This window comes from Vombatus ursinus, unplaced genomic scaffold, assembly GCF_900497805.2.
Source record: "Vombatus ursinus unplaced genomic scaffold, bare-nosed wombat genome assembly UNPS02000577.1, whole genome shotgun sequence".
NCBI classification, from domain to species: Eukaryota; Metazoa; Chordata; class Mammalia; order Diprotodontia; family Vombatidae; genus Vombatus; species Vombatus ursinus.
In genome coordinates, this window is record NW_020940355.1 from 7,821,323 (window position 1) to 7,848,874 (window position 27,552).

Here is a 27,552-nt window from a genome sequence, read left to right on the forward strand (position 1 = left end):
AAGGACACTTAAAGATTGTTCCATAATGTCTATAACTTATGCTTCTAAAGTTAAAAAAAAGTGTACAAAGCCTTTTTGAAAACCCTTTAAAATTCCTAGTCAAATCAGGTGTGAGGTTGCTATATAATTTTGGGCAAATCATTTCACTAGTCTTGAATTTCTCATTTCCAAAATGGGGTTAGGAAAGAACAAGTATTGGTAAACATTGGCTAATGTTGTTCAGTTGTTTCAGTCATGTCTAACTCTTTATGTCCTCATTTTCAGGTTTTCTTGATAAAGATAACGGAGTGGTTTGCCATTTCCTTCTACAGCTCATTTTACAGATGAAGAAACTGAGGCAAACAGGGTTAAGTGACATGCCCAGGGTCCCACAGCTAGAAAGTATCTGAGGCTGGATTTGAACTCAGGAAGATGGGTCTTTCTGATTCCAAGCCCAGTGCTTGATCCACTGTGCCACCTAGCTACAGATGATCTTAAGTTTTCCCAAGTTTTATGTGACTGGAATTACATTTTCATCACTAAAACACTCATTTCTCAATAACATCCTCATTGCCATAAATTGAGTTCAGTATCCTGGAAAAGGCCAAGTGCAATGCAGTAATTTGTTAGATCCTTTTCTTTCACTTTGCCATAGTCTTTGATAGTCAAATCAACTAAAGAGAAAACGGGGGGAAAGTCTTGGATTCTGCTGCAGTCCCAGTTTTGCCATTCACTAGTATATGAGACTTGATCATTTGTTCGCTTAACCTTTTGGGGCCTCATCTTCCTCAATTTAAAATGAGGGGATTGATTGAATGATAGATAAATTACTTTTCTGCGGCAATGTAAGCAGAATGTTCTTGTACTTAGGAGGCCAGCATTTGAAGTCTTCCTCAGACTCTCATTAGCCATGTGATCACAGGCAGGCTACTCAACCTCTTACAAACCTCAATTTCTACCTTGAAAATGGCAGTAATGATACAATACCTATCTTACAATGCTGTTGTAAGGAAAGTGCTTTGCAAACCTTAAACCACTATCACCAAAATGAGTTACTGTTCCAACTCTAAAAATCACTCTGTTTCACATGGTTCTCTGAGATAAAAGAATTCTAATTGATTCTGAAATCAAAAACTGAATTATATAACTATGCTTTGTCCAAGTCAATGACTGGAACTCTGTCACACGAACACAGTGAAAGAATAGTTTTCTTGTGTTGTGGATTCCCAAGAGAACATTTATCGAAATGGATTCTATATGATATGGCTTCAATCTACCTTTCCAGCCTCATCCAGCAAAACTCTCCTTCATCTAATCCACATTCCAAACAACGTGGGCTACTCTCTGTGCCTATTCTTGTCTTGTTCAATTATTCTATCCATCATGCCTGGAATGGACTATTCCATCTTTTCCCCTCCCAATCTTTACCTGATGAAGGCCTTCCCTTTAGGTACAATTCAGATACCTTCTCTTTGAAACCTTTTCTCTAACTCTAGCTACAAGTGATCTCTCACAGCATTTTGTCTCAACTGTCCTCAACTGTCAATCTTCTTTGTATTTTTAGCAATCTGAGGATGAATCTTTCCCCCATTAGACTGTAAGCTTCTTGAGGGTAAGGACTGTGTAATATCTATATTTGAATCCTCACAGCCTGGGGAATTGTCTTGTATGCTGTGTTCACACAATACATTTTTGTTGAATTGAATGAAAATATTCCAATAAAATTATTAGTAGGAAACCGAAAGTGAAGCTATAGTAAAAATTTAAGTGAACTGCAGATGATGTAGGGGAAGACCAATTGGTCCTTTGAGGAGCAGCACAGCTGATGACAGAATCCAAACCTAAACCTGTGTTTCCAATTTGTTTGCAGACATGGTGTAGACTCATATTATAGAGCACTTAGAGCTAAAAGGTTCAAGGTCATCTTCCTATGGGCACTTTACCAATAAGTACAAGATTATTTAAAAAATAATCTTGTCCCACCTAGTAACAGAATAAACAAACCCAACATTTCTTTCTATTATACTGTCATTCATTCTGGGTAAAGGAATGCCTGAAAAGTACAATCTAGTAGTAACAGAAATAGCTTTCCTCTGCCTTAAATTATGGAAAAATCTGAAAAAATGTTGCTTTTCAGTATTCTTCAGCTATTTTCTGTTCATGATCTCAAAAAAGAAACTCTTTGCTACTTACTCTATCAAAATGAGAATGCTTTTCACAAAGTGACAACTCCATGATGAAAGCCTTATTTCTTTCAACTGACACTAAATACTTATCCTCTAGCACTGATTCAATCAGTAGGAGTTCTTAACTTGGAGTCTATGAAATTAAAGAAAAAACAAACCAAAACTTTGATAAATGGATTTCAATATCATTGACTTCCTTTGAATTTTATGTATTTTAATTTATACATTTAAAAACATTCTGAGAAGAGGCTTTATCAACCTGTCAAAAGGGTCTATGACACAACAAATTGATTAAGAATCCCTGAACCAGTGAGTCCTAGCATGACAGAGACCATCAATTCTACCCCTCTCATTATGCATATGAGAAAATGGAAGCCAAAGGTTGTACGTCTTGCAGGCGGAAGATCTGGCATTACTTTCCACTTACTGCCTGTTCTCTGTTAAGTAAGCATGTTAGAGAGAAAGATACACTCTCCGTACAACTAGTCTGTTTAAACAGTAGGGGTTCTTAATCAGACTTTTCTCTAATAAACAACACTCCTAAGGCCAGGTCATTGTTGTTCCATCCAACTGGGAATGCTTCCCTTTTATTAAAAAGTAAAATAATTTGCCCATTATGTGATTCTTTCAATAGTCGAATAATTTGCCCATTATGTGACTCTTTCTATAACCTGAATGGGTGTAGATTAGTGGGCAAGCATGAGATTTAACAAGGTGTGTAATCTAAAGCTAATTAAAATTTAGTTCAAAATACATACCCATACCCATACACATCAAAATATTTATAGAAGCACTTTCTGTGGTAGTAAAGAACTAGGAACAATTTAGGTACTTATTGATCTGGGAATAGCTAAATAAATTGTGGTATAAGAACCTAATGAAATAATACCCTAAGAAAAGATGATTATGATAAATACAGAAAAGCATTGAAAGCCTTACATGAACTTGTAAAAATTGAATTAAGAAGAACCAGAAAAACAACATAAAAACTAACTACAACAATATTAAATGAAAAAGAACAATAATGAGGGGCAGCTAGGTGGTTCAGTGGATAGAGCATTGGCCCTGGAGTTGGGAGACCTGAGTTCAAATTTGGCCTCAGACACTTGCTAGTTATGTGACCCTGGGCAAGGCACTTCATTCCAACTACCTTCAAAAACAAAACAAAACAAAACAATAATAAAACAATGAAAACTGAAATGTCAAAGGCCATGTAGGTCTGGCCCAGAATAAGAATCACATGACTAGAACTTGTGGTTTGTCCTTCTTTCTTGAAGAGGACCATGACATTAGGAAGATGATGCCATGCTTGAAATGAATTGGATTTAAGTGAGGGAGGGCTATGCAAAATCACCAGCCTCACTTCTCCTCTGGAGCCATCTGGGTCCAGTGGTCAGATATAGGTCAGGACAACTGGAGATGGTGCACAATACAGTGGGAGACTTGGCCTTTTTAAGGTAAGGTCTTTCCAAGTTCTCACTTTGACTGAGGCAATGCTCATTCAGTGATTAAGGCTGTTTAAGAAGTAGGCCAAGGGCCCCTTTAATAAAAAAAATCAGACTGGGGGGGGAAGACCCTCAGGGTTTGCCAATATCCAACTAACCAGTAGCACTTTGGGATCCTTCATATCACCGAGGCTCTTAAAAGTAAGGCACTGCAGAAGGCAATTAAGAAAAATACAGCTGTTGGAGCCTTCTTAGATCCCCAGAGAGCTATCCAGAAATGGGGAAATGGACCAGTATGCCAAAGGGCACACTGGTTTGGGTTGCAGAGATGGCTAATGAGGAGGGGATGCTAAGGAAAGTTCAACAGGGAGTTCTTTATACAACTTGATGACCTTAAAGGGCAATGAACCTTTTTTTGGAATATTTGATAAGCATCTCTTCCATAGAGAGTTTGGGCCTGCCCACTGGTACCATGTTAGGGAAAAAAAAAGACAATTTTTTATTAAGTTTCAGAGACTGAGTTTGACCCAAGATGATTTGAGGGAAGTCTATTGATTAACACACTTCTCTTAGACATCCTTTCACTTAGTTATTACAAATCTTTCTGGTCCTGGAGTCAGATGACCAACTCTGCTGTTTTCTGCTTGTGTGACATTGAGAGGAATCACTATACTTCTCTGGGACTTGGTTTCTTCATCTATAAAACGAGGGGGTTGGACATCCTTAAATTTCTGGCACACAAAAGCAGGTGGCCAGCCACATTTGGCCCTCAGGTCATAGTCAATAAACACTTACTAAATGCCTCCTGTGTAGCAGGCACTGTACTAAGTCCAGGGAAAACAAAAACAAAAGAAATCCAGTCTTTGTCCTCAAGGAGCTCACAACTTAATGCCAGTTAGGCTTGTGGTTTACGAATATTTTTTAGAAAATTATCATAAAGTGTGGCTCTCCAAATGCAGGTGATATAAAAGCAACAAAAATCAGCTTAAATTTAAAAAAAAACCACTTCTCATCCATAATTCTATTCTTAGAAAAAAGTACAATGTCTTGTTAATTTTACAATTCTTTCGAGCAATGCAGTCAACCAAACCAGATACTTTAGGTCAACCAAATTGGAAGTTCGATTGACTTGGTTACCTGTCTCTATTGTTCAAATGAACTACCTAATTGCTAAAGCTCCTCTTTACAACTTTTATATCTCATATTATCCAGTTTTTTAAAAAAAAATCACTTCTCCAAAAGAATACCATGCATACTGCCAGATCAAGTTTTATAGCTGGTATTGCATTTATGATGAATGAAGTTTTATATTTATAGGATTCCTTCACTAGAGAAGCTGATATTGAAATACTCTTGTGATTATATATCACACTGAAATTGCCTCATGGGAAAAACACATCTAGATTGTATTAGTAAGAGACACTACATTGAAGTTACTGTACCTTTCTTTCTCTGATGACTCTCATTAGCTATTAGGGACATACGGACCTCAGAACCAACTTTTAGATTTGACCTTATTCTTCATAGTAATCTGCATCTGTATCTCAACAGCAGCCTCTATTCCCAACAAGTTGGGATTCCTAACTCATTTCTGTCACTTATAGACACATAGACCAGTGAAACCTCACCAGGGTGCCTCATTCTTTCAGGGATTAGGAAAATGAAGTACTTCTCCCCTGATCTACTGTCTACAGTGCTAAAGCAGGGAAAAAGACACAATTACAAAATAACAGTAGGATTAGACCAACTACTAGATATCAAGGGTCAGACTTTCTTGGGGGTGATGTGTCCTACACAACCTCCTTTGTTCAAGCCATGCCACTTAAATTCTGAGTTTTTCATTTCCTTCCCACAAAACGTGAATGATACTTTTACTATCTACCTAAAATTTAGCTAGCATTTTTATGTGCTAGGCACTGTGCAAAGTGCTTTATAATTATTATCTCATTTGATCTTCCCAACAACTCTGGGAGATAGGTGTTACTATTATCTCCATTTCACAGTTGAGAAAACTGAGGCAAACAGAGGTTAAGTGACTTGACCAGCTAATAATTGTTTGAGGCTGGATTTGAACTCAGGTTTTCCTGATTCCAGGTCCAGTGTTCCATTCACAGTGCCAGATCCACTGCTTGTTGATGTGAGAAAAGTATATGGAAAACTGTAAAGCATTGTATAAATGTGAATTTTTATTGTTATTATTATGATTATTACCTATGAAAAGAGATCACTCTGTTGTAGCTCCTTTGCAAAGCTGGCAAGTCCAAGTCACCAGCACAGGGGATTTCCATGTGCTGAATCATACAGCATGAGGTAAAATGATCCCTGGAGTTAAAGCCAGAGAACCTAGTTCTTCCCATTACTTATTGCATGTGACTTTGACCCTCAATGCCATGACCTTCAATGCCCTGATCTTTAGTTTCATCATCTATAAATCAGGAAAATAGTATGTACGTAAATTGTTTCATGAGTCTAGTGTAACGATCAAATGAAATAAAGTATGGAAAGTGCTGTATAAATGTATAAAAGTCCTCTGCTTCCAAGAAGGAGCAACAGTTCATCAGTCAATCAAATAACAAGCATTTATTTATTTATTTTTTGGTGAGGCAGTTGGGGTTACGTGACTTGCCCTGAGTCACACAGCTAGTGAGTATTATATATCTGAGGCCAGATTTGAACTTAGATCCTCCTGACTCCAGGGCCGGTGCTCTATCCACTATGCCACCTAGCTGACCCATAACAAGTATTTAGTAAGAAACTGCTATTTGCTAGATACTGTGTTAGGTTCTGGAAATATAAGAATGAATAATGAAATAATCCCTACTTTCAGTGAGCTTCCAGTCTAATGCAACAAGTACATATAAAATAAACATAACATCAATATTAAGTTTATAAATATAAACATACTGTATGTAATAAGTTTAAACATAATTCAATACAATGTAATTCGGGAAGGAAGGCATCAGCAGTTGGGGGAGGGATGAGAAAAAGCTAAATCTGTGGCTATAGCTATAGCTGTAAGGTAAAGAGGTTACTTACAACCTTTGCAGCTGCATTCTAGAGTTTCAGGACCTTTTTGCATCAGACCATGCAAGTCTTCCCATGCTTCTCTGAGTTCATTGTTTCATAAAGCACAGTAATATTCCATTACATTCATGTACTATAGTTTGTTTAGCTATTCTCCAATCAATGAGCATCTACTTTGTTTCTAGTTTTTTAAGTGCTACTGTAGATATTTTGTTGTGTTTAGAAACTTTCTTCTTATAATTGAATTAAATGGAGTATATGACTAAAATGGGATCTTTGGATTAAAGGATCAGTGATGTCAAACTCAAATAGAAATGGATACCTGCTGGCACATGTTGACATTAAACCTTAAATTAGCATTATCTATGTTGTATTGTATTTTTATTTATTTTGTTAAATGTTTCTCAACTGCATTTTAATCTGGTTCAGCCCACTTAGGAGTTTTGCTGACTCTGACTCTGACACCTCTGATTTAGACATTTTAGTCACTTTCATAGCATAATTCTAAATTGCTTTCCAGAATAGCTAGACCAATTCACAACTTCATCAAGAGTGCACCAATGTACCTGTCCTTCCATAACCCCTCTAATATTGTTACTTTTTTTGTCATCTTTACCAGCATATGGGATGTAAAGTAAAACCTCAGATTGCTTTGATTTGTATTTATCTTATTGTAAGTGAGCTGGAGAGATCTTTCATAGTGTTGTTAATAATTTGCAATTACTTTTTTAAAGAACAGTTTGTTCATATCCATTGACCACTTCTCTATTGGGAAATGGCTTTTAGTTTCATGCATTATTGTTAATTACCTATATAACTTGGATATCACACCCTTATCAGAAATTTTTGATCCAACAGTTTTCCCCAATCAACTACTTCTCTTCTTATCCTTTCTTGTTCAGTTGTGTTTGACTCCTCATGACCTCATGCACCATGAAGTCCACAGTCAATTAGGTTTTCTTGGCAAAGATACTGGAGTGGTTTGCCGTTTCCTTCTCCAATAGATTAAGGCAAATAGAGGTTAAAAGATTTGCCTAAGGTCATGGAGCTAGTAAGTATCTGATTTGAACTCAGGTTTTCCTGACTGCTGGTCCAGCACTCTATCCACTGCCCCTCTTCTTATCCTAATTGCATTAATTTTGCTGTGTAAAACCTTTTTTAATTTCACACATTTCACTTTATCTTTTGTGATCACACAACTGTCTCAAAGCACTATTTAAATAGTGTCATTCCTCTTCTCAAAAGTCTGCAAAGGTTCCCTCTCACCTACTGAATAAAGTCCCAACTACTTAACCTGACATTCAAGGCCCTTCTACAATAAGATCCCAACCTCCCTTTCTAGCCTCATCCTCTGTTATTCCTCTATAGGAACTTTATAATTTAGCCAAATTGTTTTAATCTGTGGCTCCCTGTATATCCTGTGCCTTCTCCCTTCTGAATATTAGCACATATCATTCATTCTATGTAGAATGCCCTTCCACCATCAAAATCCATTTCATCTCACAAGTCCTAGGTCAAATGCCACTTCCTATATGAAGCCTTCCCCTGAAAACTCCATCCATAAAGAAATTCAAGCAACATTGTAAAAATGAATTGCAGACAAGCTGCTGATCTGCATTGCTGGAGAGTTTTCTTTATGGCTGATATCATAGGTCCTGACCAAAAAATATATTATTGAAAACTTTTCTCCTGTCCCTTTCCCCCAGACCTCACTAGAGCACTTTGCTCTTTTTTCTATGCTTATTGTATTATTTTGCATTATAGATATTTATGTGTCATATCCCCCTACAAAGCATAAGCTCCATGAAAGTATGGCCATGTCTTTTCTATACTATTTATCTTGTTCAGTACTCTGAATGAAGTAGGCATTTAATGTTGTTCAGTCGTTTTTCAGCCTTTTCACAGTCGTATCTGACTCTCCGTGACCCCATTTGGGGTTTTCTTGGCAAAGATACTAGAGCAGTTTGTCATTTCCTTCTCCACTTCATTTTACAGATGGGGAAACTGAGACAAACAGGGTTAATTGACTTGCCCAGGGTCACACAGCTAGTAAGTGTCTGAGGCCAACTTTGAACTCGGATGAGTCTCCCTGGCTCCAGGCCTAGAATTCTATTCACTGCGTCACCTAGCTGCCCAGGTATTTAATGAAGTCGGCTAAACTGAATTTCAGTCTAATATCACTAAGAAAGCATACAGTAGGAAAAAACACCTGATTTGGAGTCACAGGATTTCAGTTCAAATTTTGCATCTGATGCTTCCTTCCTTTTGACTTTAGGAGGCATGTCTGTTAATTAATTTGGAGCTCAGGTTACTTATATGTAAAATTAGGAGGCTATAATAGATGTTCTTTACAGTGCATTTTAGTTTCAAATCTAAGATCTCATGACATCTCATTTCCATATAATACAGATTTCCTTTTGGCAGTACATCAAAACACGACAGACCAGGTCTTCTGGTGCTGCCCCCCCCCCCAATATATTATACTCCTTTCTGCAATGAATGACGCAGTTAGGTTGTACAGTGGATAAAATGCCAGGCTTGTAATTAAGAAGACATGAGTTCAAAACAAGCCTCATACATTTACTAGCTGTGTGATCTGGGCAAGTCATTTAACCTCAGTTTGCCTCAGTTTCTTCCTCTGTAATATGGGAATAATAGAAGTACCTGCTATCTAGGGCTGTTGTGAGAATAAAATGAGGTAATAATTGTAAAAGAGATGAGTTCCCTCAATTTCCTCATGTATAAAATGAGCTGGAGAAGGAAATGGCAAACCACCCTAGTATCTTTGCCAAAAAAACTCCATATAGAGTCATGAAGTATTGGACATGACCGAAATGACTGAAAAACAACAGCAAATTGCAAAAAGCTTAGCATAGTTCCTGGCATAATAGTAAGCACTACATAAATATCATCTATTATTAACGAATCATGGAACTGCAGAGTTAAAAGGGGCTTTAGTAGTTTAATTGCTCATATAATAGTAAAGGTCCAGTAATGTTAAGTGGTTTACCCAAAGTTGCATACCCAGTTAACCACAGAAATAAGACTAGTCCCCAGTTTTCCTGATTTTCCCCAATCCACTGCGCTTTCCATTATATCAGGGACACGTGAATTACTTTGGGAGACTCTAGTCACTTATTCACTAAAACTGTCAAATTTCTTATGATGACATTATTTATATTTTATATAACAAGTCAATTTAAAAAATGGAACATGTTCCATTACTTCTCTGGCATCAATCAAGAAAGTGAGAACTAAGTAAAATTTAGATTTTCATGATTTTGAAAATACTGTGTTATGATTGTTAACACTTAGAGATTATTATTAATGAGTAAATTATAGGAACTTTGAGGGATGATGGAAGTCATTTGGTTATATGACCATCATCTAGAAATAATACCTTCAAAACTAATGTCAATATATTATCATTAAGGTTTTTGTTGCTGGTAATAATAACAACAAAATAAGGGTAACAGGAATACTCTTCTCCTTTCTAAGGGAGAAAGGGAAATGAATATTGAAAATAATTTTAAAATGGCTTACACTGTGAATCCCAAGTTTCCAGAAGTGCTTAATAACTGAATTGGGGAGGGCTATCTTAGTCTCAGTTGGTTCGACTATTTTCATATGACCCAACAACTGGTCAGTTTAGTAAAAGAAAAAAAGTCACTTCAGGGAAAAACATGTCAGGTCAATGGATTGGTGTCTATAGATCAAACACAATCAAATGACCAAGTTTTCACTTTTTTGACCTCATATAGATAGCTTAAATGGTTCCCCATTTTGATACTGAGGATTGTTGTTACACTGAAAGAACAATTATGAAATTTAACATTTTTCTTTATTTTCTCCCTTAAGTGAAGAACATGTTATGTTAATGCCCTTCTTGAACTGAATGGTGAGGAGTTTCTCTCAGGTTAAAGAGTAATTTAAATACACCATTTGGTTCATGTTCCATCCAAGTAGAGCTTACAAGATCTAATCTTTTCTAAACCTGCTATTTTCTTCAGTTTACTAGCGCCTTCTAATTGTAGTTATTAGTTCTCCCTTTTATGTGGTCTTCTCTGTCGATAGACTATTGAGTATACAGAAAATTAAGCTCAAACCAGGGGCCAAACACATTGTGGCAGACGTTAAATCATAGACTTGCTTCCCCTTCCCCCGCCTTTTTTTGTAGTACACGTAAAGCAGCTTTTAAGAGTTAGGGACAGGATTCAACATGATGCACATTTGTGTCACTTATTTAATATAATATAAAAACCTGCTGGCCTCTCATATTACCAGCCTGCTCAATCAGGTATGTCAGCTCTTTCTAGGCAACAGGTGTGCTCTTGAAACAAAGTTCAACCCCCATTCTTGGCTTATGGGAAAGGCAGCAGCTGCAAGCTTAATGCTCATGACACATGGCCTATAAGACACAAAAAAATAAACTGCTTGTTCAGAGTGTTAGTAATACACAGATGGGCTATGGCAGCCTAGATTTTCTGCTATGGACTTACAGCCTAAACTTTCAGGAAAAGGTTTTGTATTTTTTTTCCAGAGTTAACAGTAAGAAATGTAAATTTATTTAAAATCTATTCCATAGAAGCATGATCATATTTTAAAATATGCCCTCATTTGATACATCATATACAAAGATGATTATGAAATTCTAACTGATGTTTGGAGGGAAGAAAGTATTGATCACCAAGGTCATCCACATAGTGACTGAACTCAGTACAAATATCCTATATATACTTTGAATGTAAGATACAATACAGGTCCTCAAGGTTCTCTGGCAAGAATTTTTATGTTTTTGTGGTAAGAATTCACTTCTTTTGGCTTTGATGAGAAATTGCTGATATAAGGTATCACAGAGTACTGGATAACTTTCAAGCATAATATGCATTTTAATATTAAAATAATGATACAAGAATTACTTGAAATGGCTACAAACAGTAAGAACCATATAACACTAACAAGAGCTAAGAGAGTTCTAAGTTTAGAATCTCAGTTCTAAGATTAGAGCTCAGCTTAGAATCTCTTATTTGGCAGGGTTGAGATCAATTTGACTTAATAAATATTTATTGAATGTTGCCATCCCATTTTTTTGTGTTAATCTATCGTATATAACCATATCACAGAAAGTGAGCAGCATGATGATTTTTTTAACCTATCAGAATCTCTTTTAAACACAAAACCATCAATGGGCATAAGGTAAAGCTTATATTGCATTATGCTATTATTGGAGTTTCATGGGGAACATGGATCTGATACTTATCCTCCCTTCTATCCCAATTGCTCTCCCAGGTAGAACATTTTAAAAAAATTTTTTTCCAGTTATAACATTTTAAGTAACAAAATGAGGACAGTGATAACAATTCTAGTCTCTCTCAGGTACAAATGCACCCTCTTTAAATGTGTGTGTGGGATAATAGAGATATTTATTGAAAAGACTGTAGCTGCAGAGGTAACCTGAGATTCCCTGAAAGGTTTATATTGGAAATCATAGAAATAATTGAGGAATTTAGGGTTGGATGGAACCTTGGAGAACAACCACCTAAGTCTAACCCCTTTATTTTACAGATGGGAAAAGTGAGGCCCAGAGAGGTGATACAGTTTATCTGAAGTTCACAGCTCTCCTACTTGGAGAGCCATCATTCAAACTCAGGTTCTCTGATCCCAGATTAAGGATGTACAATTAAAGAAGGCACAATTAGGCAAGGATATACAATTAGAAAGAGTTCTCTACATTTTAAAACCAGGAGAAGGTTCTTCCCAATATGTGTGCTGATGTCATACTTGCATATCTACTTGCTAGGTTCACTTCAAATTCTTTAGTTCAAAGCAACTCCAGCCAGTAAACTTAGGCACATTTGGCTAGAACAACATGTTAACTTGAAGCATTAATATTGAAAGCGACAAAGGACTTAAGATATCACCTCATTCCCACCTCCATGCCTTTTTTTCCCCATTACAGATGAGGAAAAAGAGAACCAGAAAGGTCATGCAACTCATTAGAAGCATAATTAAGACTAGAATCCTGATTTTCTGACTCTAGGTCCAAAGTCCTCTTCACTTCACCTTACTACCCCAAAGTAGAAGCGAAGAAGTAATGATGATAAAAACTTTTGCTTCTTTCTCTGACTTTCCCTCTCCCACCCACTAATCTTTTAGCTGCTGTGGCACCCTTAGGCAAAGTAATGCACATTTATTCTTTTTTAGATTTACAAATGAAGGCGAGTCAGAAGCAAATGCCAAGGATACAAGATAGGTGAGTTGTGTGTGTGTGTGTGTTTTAACTTACTCTGTCCAAGCCAAAGTTTTACTTGAGAATCAGGTTTCTAGTTGCATTTAATACTACTATTAGTGCCAGGCCTGACTGGTTGCTGGAAAATCTATAGGCAGACAGATGTCTGAGCTACAATCCTTGTGAGCACCTTAACCAGAGAAAACAAAGGCAAAAAGAAAAATGAAGGCTCTGGTGAGCACATTTATTTCTTTATTCATTTGCTTCCTGGATCAGATTTGCAGCAATTGCAGTCACATGCCAACTGGCCAGTAGACCATTTAAAAATCTGTAAAAGCTGAAAACATGCAACAAAAAACAGTAACACAGTGACCTTCTTGGATAGGGCAGGATAAGTACTGAAGTTACTAAAAGCCTGTCATCTGAATCAAAAGCATTTAAGCAATCTCTAAGGTAGGGATGCTAAGCTTGGAGATTCTTGAAGTTTGTAAATATGTCTCATCTGAATCAAAAGCATTTAAACAGTCTCTAAGCTAAGGATGCTAAGGTTGGAGATTCTTGAAGTTTGTACATATATCTTGTAAAATATTTTGATAATATTTCAAGGTAAGTGATTTCCTTTGTAATTTATTTTATGCACTTAAAAACATGATTCTGAGGAGTCCAAAACTATCATCAGACTGTCAAAGAGGTCCAAGAGATAGACAAGGTTAAGAAACCCTGCTCTAAGATCATATTATGAGATGGTCTAGAAGCTGCACGATAGCCCCATTTGAGTCAACATTGGCTTACTGCTATACTCCTTAGGAAACAGAAGAGCAGTGGGGCAGTGGGGAAAGGACTGGACAGCTGATTTAGCTGTCTCTTAGCTGAGACAACACATACTTACATAGTCCTTTCAGGTTTAGAAGCAAGATAAGGTAAGAAGTTCAGTAAAATTATTTCCATTATACAGATAAGGAAATAGACACGAAAAGGTGAAATTGTCACCAAACTAGTAATTGTGAGAGCCAGGATGTGAATCTGGGTATTCAGATTCCAAGTCTAAAGTTCATTCCAATAACACATATTGCTATCCTCCTCTTCTTCCTCCTCCTATCACAACTACCATGACCACCACCACTACCACCACCACCACCATTACTAGCTCTTTATATAGAGAACTCTTTATATACATTTTCTTATTTGATCCTCACAACAACCTTGAGGGTAGGTATCTTCGCTGTTTTTCAGACTGGAAAACTGAGGCTCCAAGAGGTCCTGGGTCACAAAACTAGAAACTGACAGAGGGAAGATTCAAACCCAGGTTTTCCTCATTCTAAGTCCAGAGCTCTATCTACAAAACTATGCTTTCTGGGGTCAAGCCCACCATCCCAAGAGACATTCACTGCTCACCAAGCAGTGGCAGTGGTTATCCAAGTCATTCTCTTAGCATGAAGCAAGAAAAGCAGAAAATACTCACGTGAGCCTCCACATCCCCAGCAAGGATCTTACTGTTCCTCAGAAACTCAGCAACCATGCCATTCATCAGTTTATCAAAAGCTTCCACGGAGGGTGAAACACCTTTGAGAGAAGGATACTTTATTACTCCCTGGTTAGCTCAAGGAAACAGCTGTTACTATCCTTCCTTAGATAATGGGGCTTAACTCATCTTGTTCATGCAATTATTCATTTACTCCCTCAGTATTTATTGAGTACACACAAGGTGCATGATTATATCAGGCAGTACAGCTTAGGTGATCCACAATACAATTATTTGTTTTCCTACTTTTCATTTTCCTCAGTGACAGCTAGTGTAACCTAGTTGCCATAATAAAGCCTTGCAAATCCTCACTACTAGGTCATTCACTTAGAGGAAGCAAGGATCACAGGAGCACAGAATCATCAGATTTTAAGAAGTAACAATCAGTAGTAATCAGCTCATTGACTTGCTTATTTTGTACACCATGAGAGTGTGTGTGAGTGTGTATATGTGTATGTGTATACTTAGGGAAAATGCTTATGTGCCAGCAAATACATAGTATACAATGTCATAATAGCTAAAGTGGCAACGATCCTAACCCTCAGCTGAGGATACTTGTGAATCTGAATGACATAAAGGGTTGACTTTTTTTTCAGCCATTAATTACAAGGGATTTCTGGACTTTTTCATCTGAGATGTTTTAGTGTAAGTTCCTGTTGAAACCCAGATTTCTGTTCATAACACTAAAAAACTCAGTTTGACAACCACCTCATGAACAATCACTATTCCATTAAAAATACATTTCTTTAAGATCACATTAGTTGCCCCTGAGAGAAACAATACCTGGGGTCTTACCTGTTTGTTTTTTTTAAATTTAACTTGGAAACCTCAAATAGAGCCCTATTCTCCTGTACAAAGCCTAAGAATTCTTGTTCTAGGTGGTTCAGTGTCTTGTTCTGGGGTCTTACCTGTTTGCTTTTTTTAATTTAACTTGGAAACCTCAAATAGAGCCCTATTCTCCTGTACAAAGCCTAAGAATTCTTGTTATAGGTGGTTCAGTGTCTTGTTCATTTTCATACAGCTAGTAAGCCAAGAAACTAAGATCTGAACTCAAATTTTCTGACTCCACAATCAGGGTTCTTTCCATTATCTCACAGTGACTTCCTAAGTACAGTACAGAGCCTCTCCAGGAATGGATTGGATTAGGGATTCCAAACCTGGGGCCCACTCCCTTCCACCCCAAGGGATTCCTGAAGAGGTTTCAGGGGGACATTGAATTTATGTGGGAAAAATTGTATCTTCAGTTATCAGAAAATAGTATTTTGAGAATAGGTCCATAGGTTTCACTAGACTGCCAAAGGGGTCTGTTATACACCTAAAGGAATCCCTTGATGAGATGATCTCTATGGTCCTTTCCAGCCCTAACAATCCATGATTACGTAACACTCCTACCTATTAGCACCAGTCCCTAAATTTCTTCCCAAATCTTTAGCAGCTATTAAATAAATCTATGATGTCTTTGTGAGAAGGTTGCCTGATGGGGTTACAGCACACATACTCATTAGGGTTGGAATAGGGGAGGGGAAGTTGCATTAATTTTATTGAGTTTCCCACATAAAGGAACATACAGTGAGAATTTGTTTTCTAAATAATTATTACTGTAATCATTTAAATTTTTTTAAGCTATAAAACAGTATAATTAAATTACATGTGTACATTAAAATTAATTAAGGGAATTTTTAAAGTAAAGGATATATTCTAAATTATACTAGGCATACTATTTCTCCACTAAAGTCCTACTCAAGAATCCCTGTGGTTCAGATGTAACCCTAGATTCCTAGAGGTTCTGCTAATGGGGAAAAAACTGGTAGGAAAGGCTTTTGGTATGTGTTGGCAATGGATTGTGAATGATTGGTGAGAGAAGAGGTATATCATAGTCGCTGTGAGGAATAAGATAAATACTTATTAAGAGTAAACTAGAAGAACTGTTTTCAGAACTGAATGGATAGCTAGATCAAAGAGTTGTCATTCATGGGTTCATGTCAACTCGGAAAGAGGTCTCTAGAGGAGTGCCCCAGGGATTTGTGCATGTATTGGTTAACATTAAATCAGTGATTTAGGTAAAGACATGGATAAAATTCTTATTAAACTTTCTAAAGACACAAAACTAGGAGAGATACCTAACACAAAGGATGGATAACAGGACCATAGATTTAGGGTTGAAAAATATCTTAGAGTTCAAGTCTTTCATTTTACAGTCAACTGAGGCCCAGAGAGGGTGATTTATCCAAGGTAACACAAGGAGTAAGTGGCATAACTATGATTTAAACCCAAGATAGCAGAGTCAGGATCCCCAAAAAAAAATCTCTACAGGCTAAAACATTTGGCTAAATCTATTAAGGTAAAATTTAATGCGGATAAATATAAAGTTTTACCTTGGTTTTAAAGAAGTGACTTTGCAAGAATAAGGAGGAGACATGGTTAGAAAGCAGTTTGAAAAAGATTTGGGGGTTTTAGGTTCAATATGAGTCAACAATGTGATACAGTAGCCAAAAAAATATAATGAGATTTTGGGCCACATTAAGAGAGATATCACTTCCAGGAATATGGAAGTCATAGTTGTACTATAGTCTGGCCACAGTTAGACTATATCTGAAGTATTGTGTTCAATTCTGAGTGCCTCAGTTTAGGAATGGACATTGATTTTTGAGCTGGAAAGCAACCAGAGGAAGGTAATCAGTATGGTGAAGGGCTTCTGAGTCTATGCTATATGAGGACTCAAATGAGTATAACCTGGAGAAGATAATACTCCAAGTGGGGGTGGGGTCACAGAATAGCTATCATCAAATAAATACATGAAGAGCTATCATGTGGAAGAGTCATTAGGCTTTTTTATTTTGCCACAGAATGCATAACTAAGGTTAACAAATAGAAATATCAAACAGGCAAATTTAATTTTTTTTCTTTAAAACCATTGAAGTTATTTAAGTGGAATATGATGCCTCAGGTGGTAGTGAGTTCCTCCTCAGTGGAAGTCTTAAGTAAAAGTTGGATGATAACTTGTCAGGTTGTTGTATTGCTATTCTTTCTGGGGACTAGATGACTACTGAGGTATCTTACAATTATAAAATCCATGTGTTTCTGTGACTACCGAGCATATCAGGAGCCCATATGAGGCAATGTCCCACAAACCTCTAGTAGGTGAAGTCACCTTGATCTCATGACCTTTCTAATGACTGTGAGAAATTTTGGAGAAGCAAAAAAAATCAGATAGGGGAGGTTTCCAAGGGATGAAGATTTTGTAGTTGGGAACATTGAATGATCATCGTACCAAGGGATTTTTTAAAAAATACACTTTCATTGATATCTTTTGATATCCCCCAAATTTCCACAAATATTCCTCCCTATTCCTAGATGGCCATCCTATGTAACAAATAATATTTTTTTAAGAAAAAAGTCAGTAAAATTGATCAATACATCAAAAAAGTGTCTGAAAATTTATGCGATATTCTAGATCCATGGAATTCTCACTTCTGCAAAGGAGTTGGTGGGGAGGTGTCTTCTCCTACCTCTTCTTTGGGTCCATGTTTGTTCTTTGAAATTTTCACTGTTGAAAACATTTTGAAACATTCACTTTTGATTGCTTTGTGGTTGTTCTTTCATTTACATTGTATTAGTTATTTTGTATATTGTATTTGGCTCTGCTAACTTTAATCTACATCAGTTCACATAAGTTTTTCCATGCTTCTCTGTATTCATCACATTCATCTTACTATTTAGCATAATAATATTCCATTACATTCATGTACCACAATTTGTTTAGCCATTCTCCAGTTCTTTGCTCCTACCCAAAGGCCTGATATAAATATTCTGGTGTATATGCAGCATTCTTCTTATCACTGAGCTTCTTGGAGTATAATAGTTAACATTTATATGGTGCTGGGCCTGGTAAAACATTCTAATTTTACAATTATTATCTCATTTGGTCCTCAAAACAACCTTGGGAGGGAGATGCTATTATTATCCCCATTTTGCAAATGAGAAAACTGAGGTGAACAGATCTCTTCCTGACTCCAAACTCAGCACTCTACCTAGTGTGCCATCTAGCTGCCCCCCTAGTATATGACTAGTAGTGGAATCTTTGGGTCAAAAGGTATGGATATTTTAGTCATTTTATTTGCATAATTCTGAATGTAGCAAGGGTTTCAAGAGCATTAACATTAAAGTGGCAAACCATAGGTTTAAGGCTAGGTATAGATTCAAATGAATCTCTCTGTATCTCTCTGTCCCTCTCCTGCCCTCTCTCTTTCTTCAGATATAGAGAGACACACAGAGACACAACGACAGAAATAGAGACAGAAGTAGACAGAGACAAAGAGACATACAGACAGAGATAAAGAGAAAGAAAGAGCTAGAAACAAAAAGACAAAGTCAGAGAGATGGAGTTGGAGGGGACAGAAAATACTGAAGGTCATAATAAAGGACAAAGAAATTGTGAGTGAGAAAGTGGGAGAAGAAGTATAACAGGTTATGGCTGGAAAATAGTAGACTTTAAAACTTCAATGTGTTAGACATGGTACAATTCTGAGATGTTGAGATCTAAAGTATGACCATGCTGGGGTGCAGCTGAAATGGAGTAGAGGAGGTTTTTGGGGTTAAGCAGGTTAAGGAACTCTTTGGTCAGGGTGTCAGAGTAATTATTAAAATATTGAAGTTTTGAGGAAGATGTTGGGGAGATGGAGTTCCAGATACTAAATATATAAAGGAAATAGGTAAGCAAACTGTTGCCTAGTTGTCCTTAAGAAACCAGCTTTGATGAATAGATAAGAATGATTTAGCATATCCATTATACATAATGTGATTGCAACAGTTTGTTCTCTTGGGTAGTCAGAGAGTCTAAACATCTAACCTAAAATCTTGTTTAATCTATTATTTTCCTTAGTAAATTCCCCTTTTTACGGAAAGTGAAAAAATTCAGTTCAGCTCAGTCCCTGTCTGAGTAAGTGTGGTCCAAATTAATGAAGTTTTGTCTTACTGAACGGCCTTTCAGAATCATCTTGTATTTGAACTTTAGTTTTCTTTTTCTCCTTTTCTTCTTTTTGGTATTTTTGGTCATTTGTAGTCAGCTATCTTTAGAGAAATGTGATCACCTGAGGTCTATAGCAGAATAATGAAACATGCTGAGTATAAGACAACATGAAAATATTTTCTTACAAGTGCAGATTAATGAATCTCATGTACCAACTGTGTAGCTAACAAAAAGACACTTAAAATGAAACCACAGATATGTCTCAGTTGATGCAGAGAAAGCTTATGGGATCCTGGCAGATTTCCCTTAAACAACATTCCCTTTCAATTCCCACAAAACCATTTCTATTTTCACTCTATTCAGAATAAAAAAAAAATGAGCCTGCACATTTACGCTCACACAGTAATTTTTGTCTTTGGGCATGTAATACAACGCACAGGACTAAGTAAGCCTGAAATTCTAGAAGCACTAACATAAATCTTGCCCTGTGAAAGCTTTTTCTGACCCCCAAAGCTTTTCTCATTCTAAAGTAGCCTGAAATATTTCCAAGTGGGTATGACATGGAAGAAATTTAATGTGACAAGGCAAGATTGCAAAAAAAAGAATTGTTAATGACCTAGAGAATTTGAAAAATACTTTACCATATTACTAAACATAATACAATTTTTAAAAGAACTATATATTTTAAAAAATGTTAATGTTTTTAATTAACAAAAATCCATTTCTTTCTCTTTTCCCTCTCTTCTCATTGGAAGCTATAAAAAGAAAACTCTCGTAAACAGATATGCTTGGTCAAGGAAAATAAATTCCAGCTTTGGTCATGTCTAAAAAGTATTGGTCTCATTCTGTAACCTAAGTCCATCACCTTTCTGTCAGGAAGTGTGTAGTAGGGTTCATTAGTGGTCCTCTGGAATCACTGTGTTGATTAGAGTTTTAAAGTCTTTCAAAAGTGTTCCTTTTAACAACATGATTGTTTTTGTATAAATTACTCTCCTGGTTCTGCTCATCTAACTCTGCATCAGTTCACAATAAGTCTTCCTCATTTTTCTCTGAAACTATCCTTTTTGGAGAAGCTAGGTGGCACAGTGGATAGAACACTGACCCTGAATTCAGGAGGACCTGAGTTCAAATCTGACCTCAGACCAAATACTTGACACGTACTAGCTGTGTGACCCTTGGCAAGTCATTTAACCCCAATTGCCTAAAAACAAAAAAAAAATACCATCCTTTTCATTATTTCTTGTGAACCAAAAGAGTATTTCACTACATTTATATAGCATAATTTTTCCAGCCATTCCTCAGATGAGGGGCACCCCCTTATTTCCAGTTCTTTGCAACCACAAAAGAATATGACAAAAATATTTTTGTACATAAGGGTCCTTTTCCTCTTTCTCTCATCTTTTTAAAAAGGGCCTAAGGCCCTGAAATCTTAATAGCATGTTTGCTTATAGAGTAAAACAACTTCACAAGGTCAACTAAAAGTAATGTTGAAGTGTGCTTTATAAGGAATCTAGTCTAGATTGTGCAGAAAGAATGAGGAATCTATCTTTTCTTCATCTACTCTCACCTGAAGGGCTTGTGAAAAAATGAAAAGCTGAGATGAAGTCTGTGTTTATTTTGAGGCCTGTATGAGGTAGTTACTTTTTAAACTTGCTGAGGCTTGCAGCCCCTAAACATAATGATTCATTTTCTTTAAATTTCAGATGTAGAGAACTATATTTCTTTATATTCTCTTTGACAGCTTTTCTTTCTTTTTAAAAAATTTCTCAGAAGTCATACTTAGTGCCATACAGAAATATATTTATGTATGTATGTTTCTATACATATAAACACACACTAAAACAGAAAAAAACCACAGTAAAGTCTAGAAAATTGACCATGCTCTTAATAGTCCCTAATATTAACACTCCTTTCAGTAGTCCATAAATCTTTTTGTTTTCTTTGCTATAGAAATTATTTTCAAGCTTTTTTGTTCATTTTTTTATTTTAAAATTGATTTATTTATTTTTAGTTTTCAATATTCACTTCCATAAGCTTTTGAGTTTTACATTTTCTCTACCTCCCTCCCCTTCCCCTCCCCATGATGGCAGGCAATCTGATATAGGCTCTACATATACATTCTTATTAAACATATTTTCACATTAGTCATATTGTAAAGAAGAATTAGAATTAATGGGAAGAACCATGAGAAAGAAGAAACAAAACAAAACAAAAAAAGAGAGTGAGAGAGAGCAAAGAGCATGCTTTTGATCTGCATTCAGACTCCATAGTTCTTTCTCTGGATGTGGATAGCATTTTTCATCATGAGTCTTTTGAAGGTGTCTTAGATCCTTGTATTGCTGAGAAGAGCTAAGTCTATCAAAGTTAGTCATCAGTTCAACTGTTTTATGATAAAAAGGGAAGAGTAAATTGCAAGGATAAGGTAGATTGCTCAGTTCTAAATGAGGTAGCAAAGAGATCAGTTTATATTATAGGATATAAGTTCAATGACACCCCTTGTTCCTACCTCCATTGACTCCATTCACTGTTCCACATTCCCCATGAGGTCCAGTTGACCCTGAAAACAATGATTCTAGGCGGATTACAGCTTTCTCCAGTCTTTCCATCAATCCCTGTGTTTCTGCCATTCTGAAAACAAAAGTAACAAAAATGGATGCAATATCAATTTTGATGAAGAATAGGAACTTAGTTTTAGGACATACATGGTAAGAAAAACAATTAGAACTCAGAAAACTTTGCCAACAGTTTCAAAAGGACTTTTAGACTTTAAGAAAATATGCAGTTTAGAGCACAAAAGTCTGAATGGGGGGGGAGGGGAATGAGGTATATCTAGTCCATTTTCTATCCACCTGGCCCAAATGAGTCATTATGTCACCATTTTACCAAGTGTTTGTTCTTTACTTATTTTCCATTATAAGCTAATTTCTATTTACAGACCATGTGGCAGGCAACACCTACTGCATTTCTTAGTATTATTTATAGAACTAAGAGGCATCAGGTTGATTGATGAACAAAGAATTGATGTTGGTGTCTGAGAGGTCTAAGATAAGAGCTATAAAAGGTGTTCTGAAATTAAAGACCTCTATAGTTTAAAAAAATACATCTCTACAATTAAAAAATTATTAGCAACTTATCTATGATCAATTATTAAGAGTCTCAGCTGTCACCACATAAAATTTGTTTCAGGGAGATCAGAGTTCAAATCCTCCCTCAAATATTTACCAAATGTATGATCCTAGGAAATCATTTAACCTTTCTCAGCCTTAGTTTTCTCATCTGTAAAATGGGATAATAACATCTACCTCCCACAGCTGTCATGAAGATAAAAGACAATGCTTTGGAAGCATTTTGCAAACCTTAAAGCATTATATAAATAGTACTTATTCCTACTACTACTATTATTGTTGTTGCTATTATTTCCTACATTGATGTCAAAAGCATAGACATTCAAAGTTGGGAGGGAAATGGAATTCACATAGTTCAATCCCTTCGTTTTGCAGATGGGGAAAATTATGCCTAGAGAAGTTAAGAGACTAGCCAATACTACACAGGTAGTGAGTGAGGGTAAGAGCTGGTACCAGGCCCCAGGTCTTTTGTTTCTTCATTCACTGACCACATCATGTATATTGACACTTTTTTGGTGGCTGTTAAGCAAAAATTTGCTTCAAGTTTTCTTTCTTAATTTTGTACTAACTAATCTAGTAACATCATATATTTCCCTCTCCAGTAAGGTCAGAAAAGGAATTTTTAAAAAGTGATCTAGCCTCAGGATCTATTTTACTAAAAGATCACCTGCCTCAGTTTCTTTCTGTCTGAACATGTTTAGTCCCACCCCTTGGCTAGTCCATTAACTTCTCAGTGCTCTAGGACAGTAGTGTCAAACTCAAATAGAAATGAATCCTTTCTGGCCACATATTGACTTAGAAAACCACAAACTAATATTGTGTCTTACTGTATTTTTACTTATTTTGTTAAACATTTCCCAATTACATTTTAATCTGGTTTTGGTAGCACTCAGGAGTCTTACTGGATGGCTGCTAGTTTGAAACCTCTTCCTAGACAACTCTAAGTTTACAAGTTGTAATAGAGAAGATGCTGACCTCTATCAGTAGGCAGTTCTCTCACCTGGAATTTTTCCATACCAATGAATCATAGGTCTAGTCTCTATTCCTATCTCCCATCCCTGAAAATGTTCAGTTCATTAAGACAGGAATTATTTCCATTTCTTTCACATGTAGCTTCTCATTACACATAAAAGATATGACCACATTCAAAGTATTTCAGCAATTTATGAAAAAAAGCATAATGATCTTGTCTAACCCACTACTTCCAAACTGGATAAGACCAAAGATTATTTTCAGTACAGTTAATAATCACAGTCTTACATGTAATAGAAAACATTGTTCTTCATCAGACTGTGAAAAGCAGACTGGTCAGAGTTACATCCAATTTACTCACTGTCACATAAACAAAACCTGTGTTCGCCTCTTATTTAAAAACAGCCAGACATCCACCTCAGAAGCAGTGTCACAAATATTTTGTCTTGCTAATTGATAAGGATCACATTCATGTTGCTTCCAATAAATCATTCTGTTAAGTCTAAGTCCTCAAGAGACAGCAAACCAGCTGGTAACCCTCAAGTTTAATAAACTATATTAAACCAAACAGCCAATAGCAACTGGAGCTAATATAATAATTGTACTTTCAGGATCCATTAGTTGTGGAACATTTAGAATGTAAATAGAAGCAAATGTCTCCAGGGACTAATTTTTTTTAATGTATTATTAGATTGTATACATTCTTTCTCCAGCTTGATTATTTTTAAATAACTGGTAAATAATGAGTTCTTTGGTTTAAAAACCCACAAGGGTTATTTCATTTTTTTGCAATGCTTTTGGATTTTAAACAAAAACTGGTTTTTAATTATGATGGGATAGAAGAATTTGAGAGTGCCCAATATCTCTATAAAGATAAACTGGATATGTATCTGACCAATAATTTTAAGAAAAAAATAGGCATTAGATACCCATCTAAAACTATCTTAAATACCCCCAAAATTTAAAGAGTGGACAAGGTAGGGACCTTCATATGCTGGTCCCAACAATTATTTCAATAAGGAAGCCTTGGGGAATCAAACAGGTCAGTGGAATTAGGTCACTGCCCAGAAAACATTAAAAACAGACCTATATTAACCAAAGCATAGAGTGTGTAAGAGTTCTTCTCACTTTCAAGAACATAGAAACTTCCTTTCACAAATAGTATAATGCAAAAGAATGAAATACATTATCACAGGCCACATGCAGCCCACAACATTACTGAGTGTTGCAACAGAAACAGATTAAAAAGCAACTGGGAAATAGTTAATATAAATAAAAATATAATAAAACATAGAAAATATTAATATGTAGTTTTCTAAGTCAAAATGTGGGCTTCAGGAATCTTTATGTATAGTTTAGCAGCCTCTGCTTCTATCTGAGTTTGACACTATGGGTATAAAGCCTCATTCTGAACCAAATGAGGCATTCCTGTGCTGCACAGAGACTTTGTTATTCTGAAAGGTGGTCTGTCCCATAAAGTCAAAATTTCATGTGCAATAGGGTGTAAATTTTTAAAAAATTTCTTCTAGGAGCTAAGTCACACATGTACTTCTCTACTTTTTATTCCATTGGTCTTACATTGACATTTAGTTCAGCTATTATGGCCATAATTGGCCAAATGGCACTTTTAAAAGCAAGGTTATACTTATGAAACACACATATGACTTTGTTCCTTCTTGACCAAGAGTCAGATGGTAATCAGATATGAACGGTGGATATCACTATTTTGAAAAGTCCTCTACCCTGCAAATGTGGTAGTGAGGCTTTCAAAATATGGGCCAGTGCAGATTGCATTGCTGAAATTAGAATCTTATCCCAAGAGCATTCAGAATTAGAAAGTTCCTTCGTCTATTCTTTCCCTTTACACGTCAGAGCTTTTTTTTCTCTCTCTCTTCTCTCTCTCATTCGGAAAATATATTTTTTAAAAAAGGAACATAATTGAATCCTTTACATAAACTTTATGAAAGGGAAATGGGTATCTGTGGGCAGGTGAAGACCACTGGAGAAATGACGAAAGCTCCCCTAATCTTTTAATAGTTGCCCATCTGTTTGCAGTTGCCTGAACTCCATTGCTTAATTTGCCAAATGCTGCAAAAAGCTAGCCCCTGACAGAGGAAAAAAAAACGCTTTAATTTTTATAGAAAGAATACCTTCCCTTTACTTTCCATTGCCCCTCCCCCCAGCCAACAACCACAAAATGTCAACCACCCACAGAAGCTCAGACTGCCAGCTGTTTGGGGAACACTTGTTTCATCTCATGCTTAGGACTGCTTGGTATGTTGGAACCCTAGACAGCCACACGGTTATGCCCTCACTATTTTTAATAGGAACTCTGTAAAAAACACGACAGGGTCTATAAACAACAGAAGGGTGGGGGAACAGACAAGTTATCCAAGTGAGGAAAATAATCCTTTGAAATCTGAGGGGCCTCTAGAAACTCAGATATTTCTATAATTCAGAACAAGGAATACCAACGGCAATTGTGCGACTGCATCTTTCTGTGAGGTCAAAAATGTACCATCTATTCTACAGCAAGGTTGGAGATGCCCTTCAGTTTAGACTTAGAGTACTGCAGAGCAGCTGTACCCATAGGAAGCCAAAAACATATTCCATGGAGAGACATTCATACAGATGGAAGGATACGCTAATCCTGGAGAAAGGCCTATCTCTGTGTGCTCAGTGTGATCACGACTGGATTCAACATCTGCTTTCTTTCTGTGGTTATCAGATCCCAGTAGCATAGATTTTGAGTTGGAAAGTCATTTAGCCCATCCTCTCTCATTTTATAGAAGAGGAAATGATGCCTAGAAAGGTCAAATGGCCTTTCCAGAGTCACACAGGTAGTAAGTAGCAGAACTGGGATAAGAAACAAGATATCCTGCTGTCTGTCACTCCTCAATTTCTTTCCCTTGTATATTCACGCCCAGTGCTTTCAGTGACACAATGGATGAGAGGAAAATAGTATCGAGTCTAGTATCAGTTCATGGAAATCTTCCTACATTTCTCTGAATTGATAATATTTACTGTTTCTTACTATACAATGCTTTCATTACATTCATATAATACTGATGGTCACTCACTTTATTTTCAGTTCTTCGCTACTATGGAGTGTGTTGCTGTTCTGAATGTTTTGGTAAATAGTAGACTCTTCCCCCCACCCCCATCTTGGATTTCCTTGCAATATATGCACATGAATGTGATTGGGGGTGGGGAGAAGCAATGGGTATGAACAGTTATTATTTTTCTTGCAAAGTTTCAAATTGATATACAGAATGGTTAAACTGATTCATAATTCTACTAAACAGTATATTGGCATGCACAGTCCCACTAGCTGACTGTTTCCTGTTTTGATTGATCTTTGCCAAATTTACAAATTGTGAAACGAAATCCCATTTTAATTTACTTGCAAGGATTTTATTTACAATTTTTGTTTAAATGCTCATCGATGAAATTGGTCTATATTTCTCTTTTATTATTTGATTTCTCCCTGGTTGGAGTATCAGGACCATATTTGGATCATAAAAGGACTTTGGTAGAATGCCTTTTAGTCTCTGAGAGCAGTTTTTGAAACACAGTTATTAAGAAGATAAGTCACTTGTTTTGTTTTCTTGGCCAAAGTTTGTCTTTTTCTTTTTCTCTGGCCCAGATCAATTTATTTTTTTCTGAAACTTAATATTTCCTTAATCTTATACAAGTCTTGGATAACTAACTCTAGGTAATCTGCTCTGTCTTGGTTTCTGACCATATACCCCTCCCCTATGCATAAGTGAAATCTCTTGCTACTGTAACAAAGTCCTCTGATCATAGCTCTCTTCTCCCTCCATCTGGGATATGAATATAATCCTTTATATCTCAAATTCCCTCAAGATACATGGAAAGAGATAAAAATAGTTAGCCTGAAATTGCATGTTTGATTCCACTCTATTCTCATTTTCTAAAGTCTCAAACATATGATTAGTCATGATAATCACTTAGCTTGAAATGTAATATTTTACTGTTAATGACCATTAGTAAACATGTCCTCCAGACGAGAGAGAAAGAGAGAAAGAGAGGGGAGAGAGAGAGAGAGAGAGAGAGAGAGAGAGAGAGAGAGAGAGAGAG

At 36.3% G+C, this 27,552-nt stretch overlaps 1 protein-coding gene across 2 annotated transcripts in view; it reads right to left on the reverse strand.

Annotated features, from left to right (window-relative positions):
* CAP2 (cyclase associated actin cytoskeleton regulatory protein 2) overlaps positions 1-27,552 on the reverse strand; it is a 148,851-nt gene that overhangs the window by 99,395 nt on the left and 21,904 nt on the right. For both annotated transcript variants that reach the window (XM_027864254.1, XM_027864180.1), the window contains exons 2-3: positions 21,861-21,982; positions 14,326-14,426 (exon numbers count right to left, since the gene is read on the reverse strand). In XM_027864254.1, coding sequence (XP_027720055.1) covers positions 14,326-14,426; positions 21,861-21,981 — 222 coding nt within the window. In that variant the 5' untranslated portion in view covers position 21,982. The remainder of the gene's footprint in view (positions 1-14,325; positions 14,427-21,860; positions 21,983-27,552) is intronic.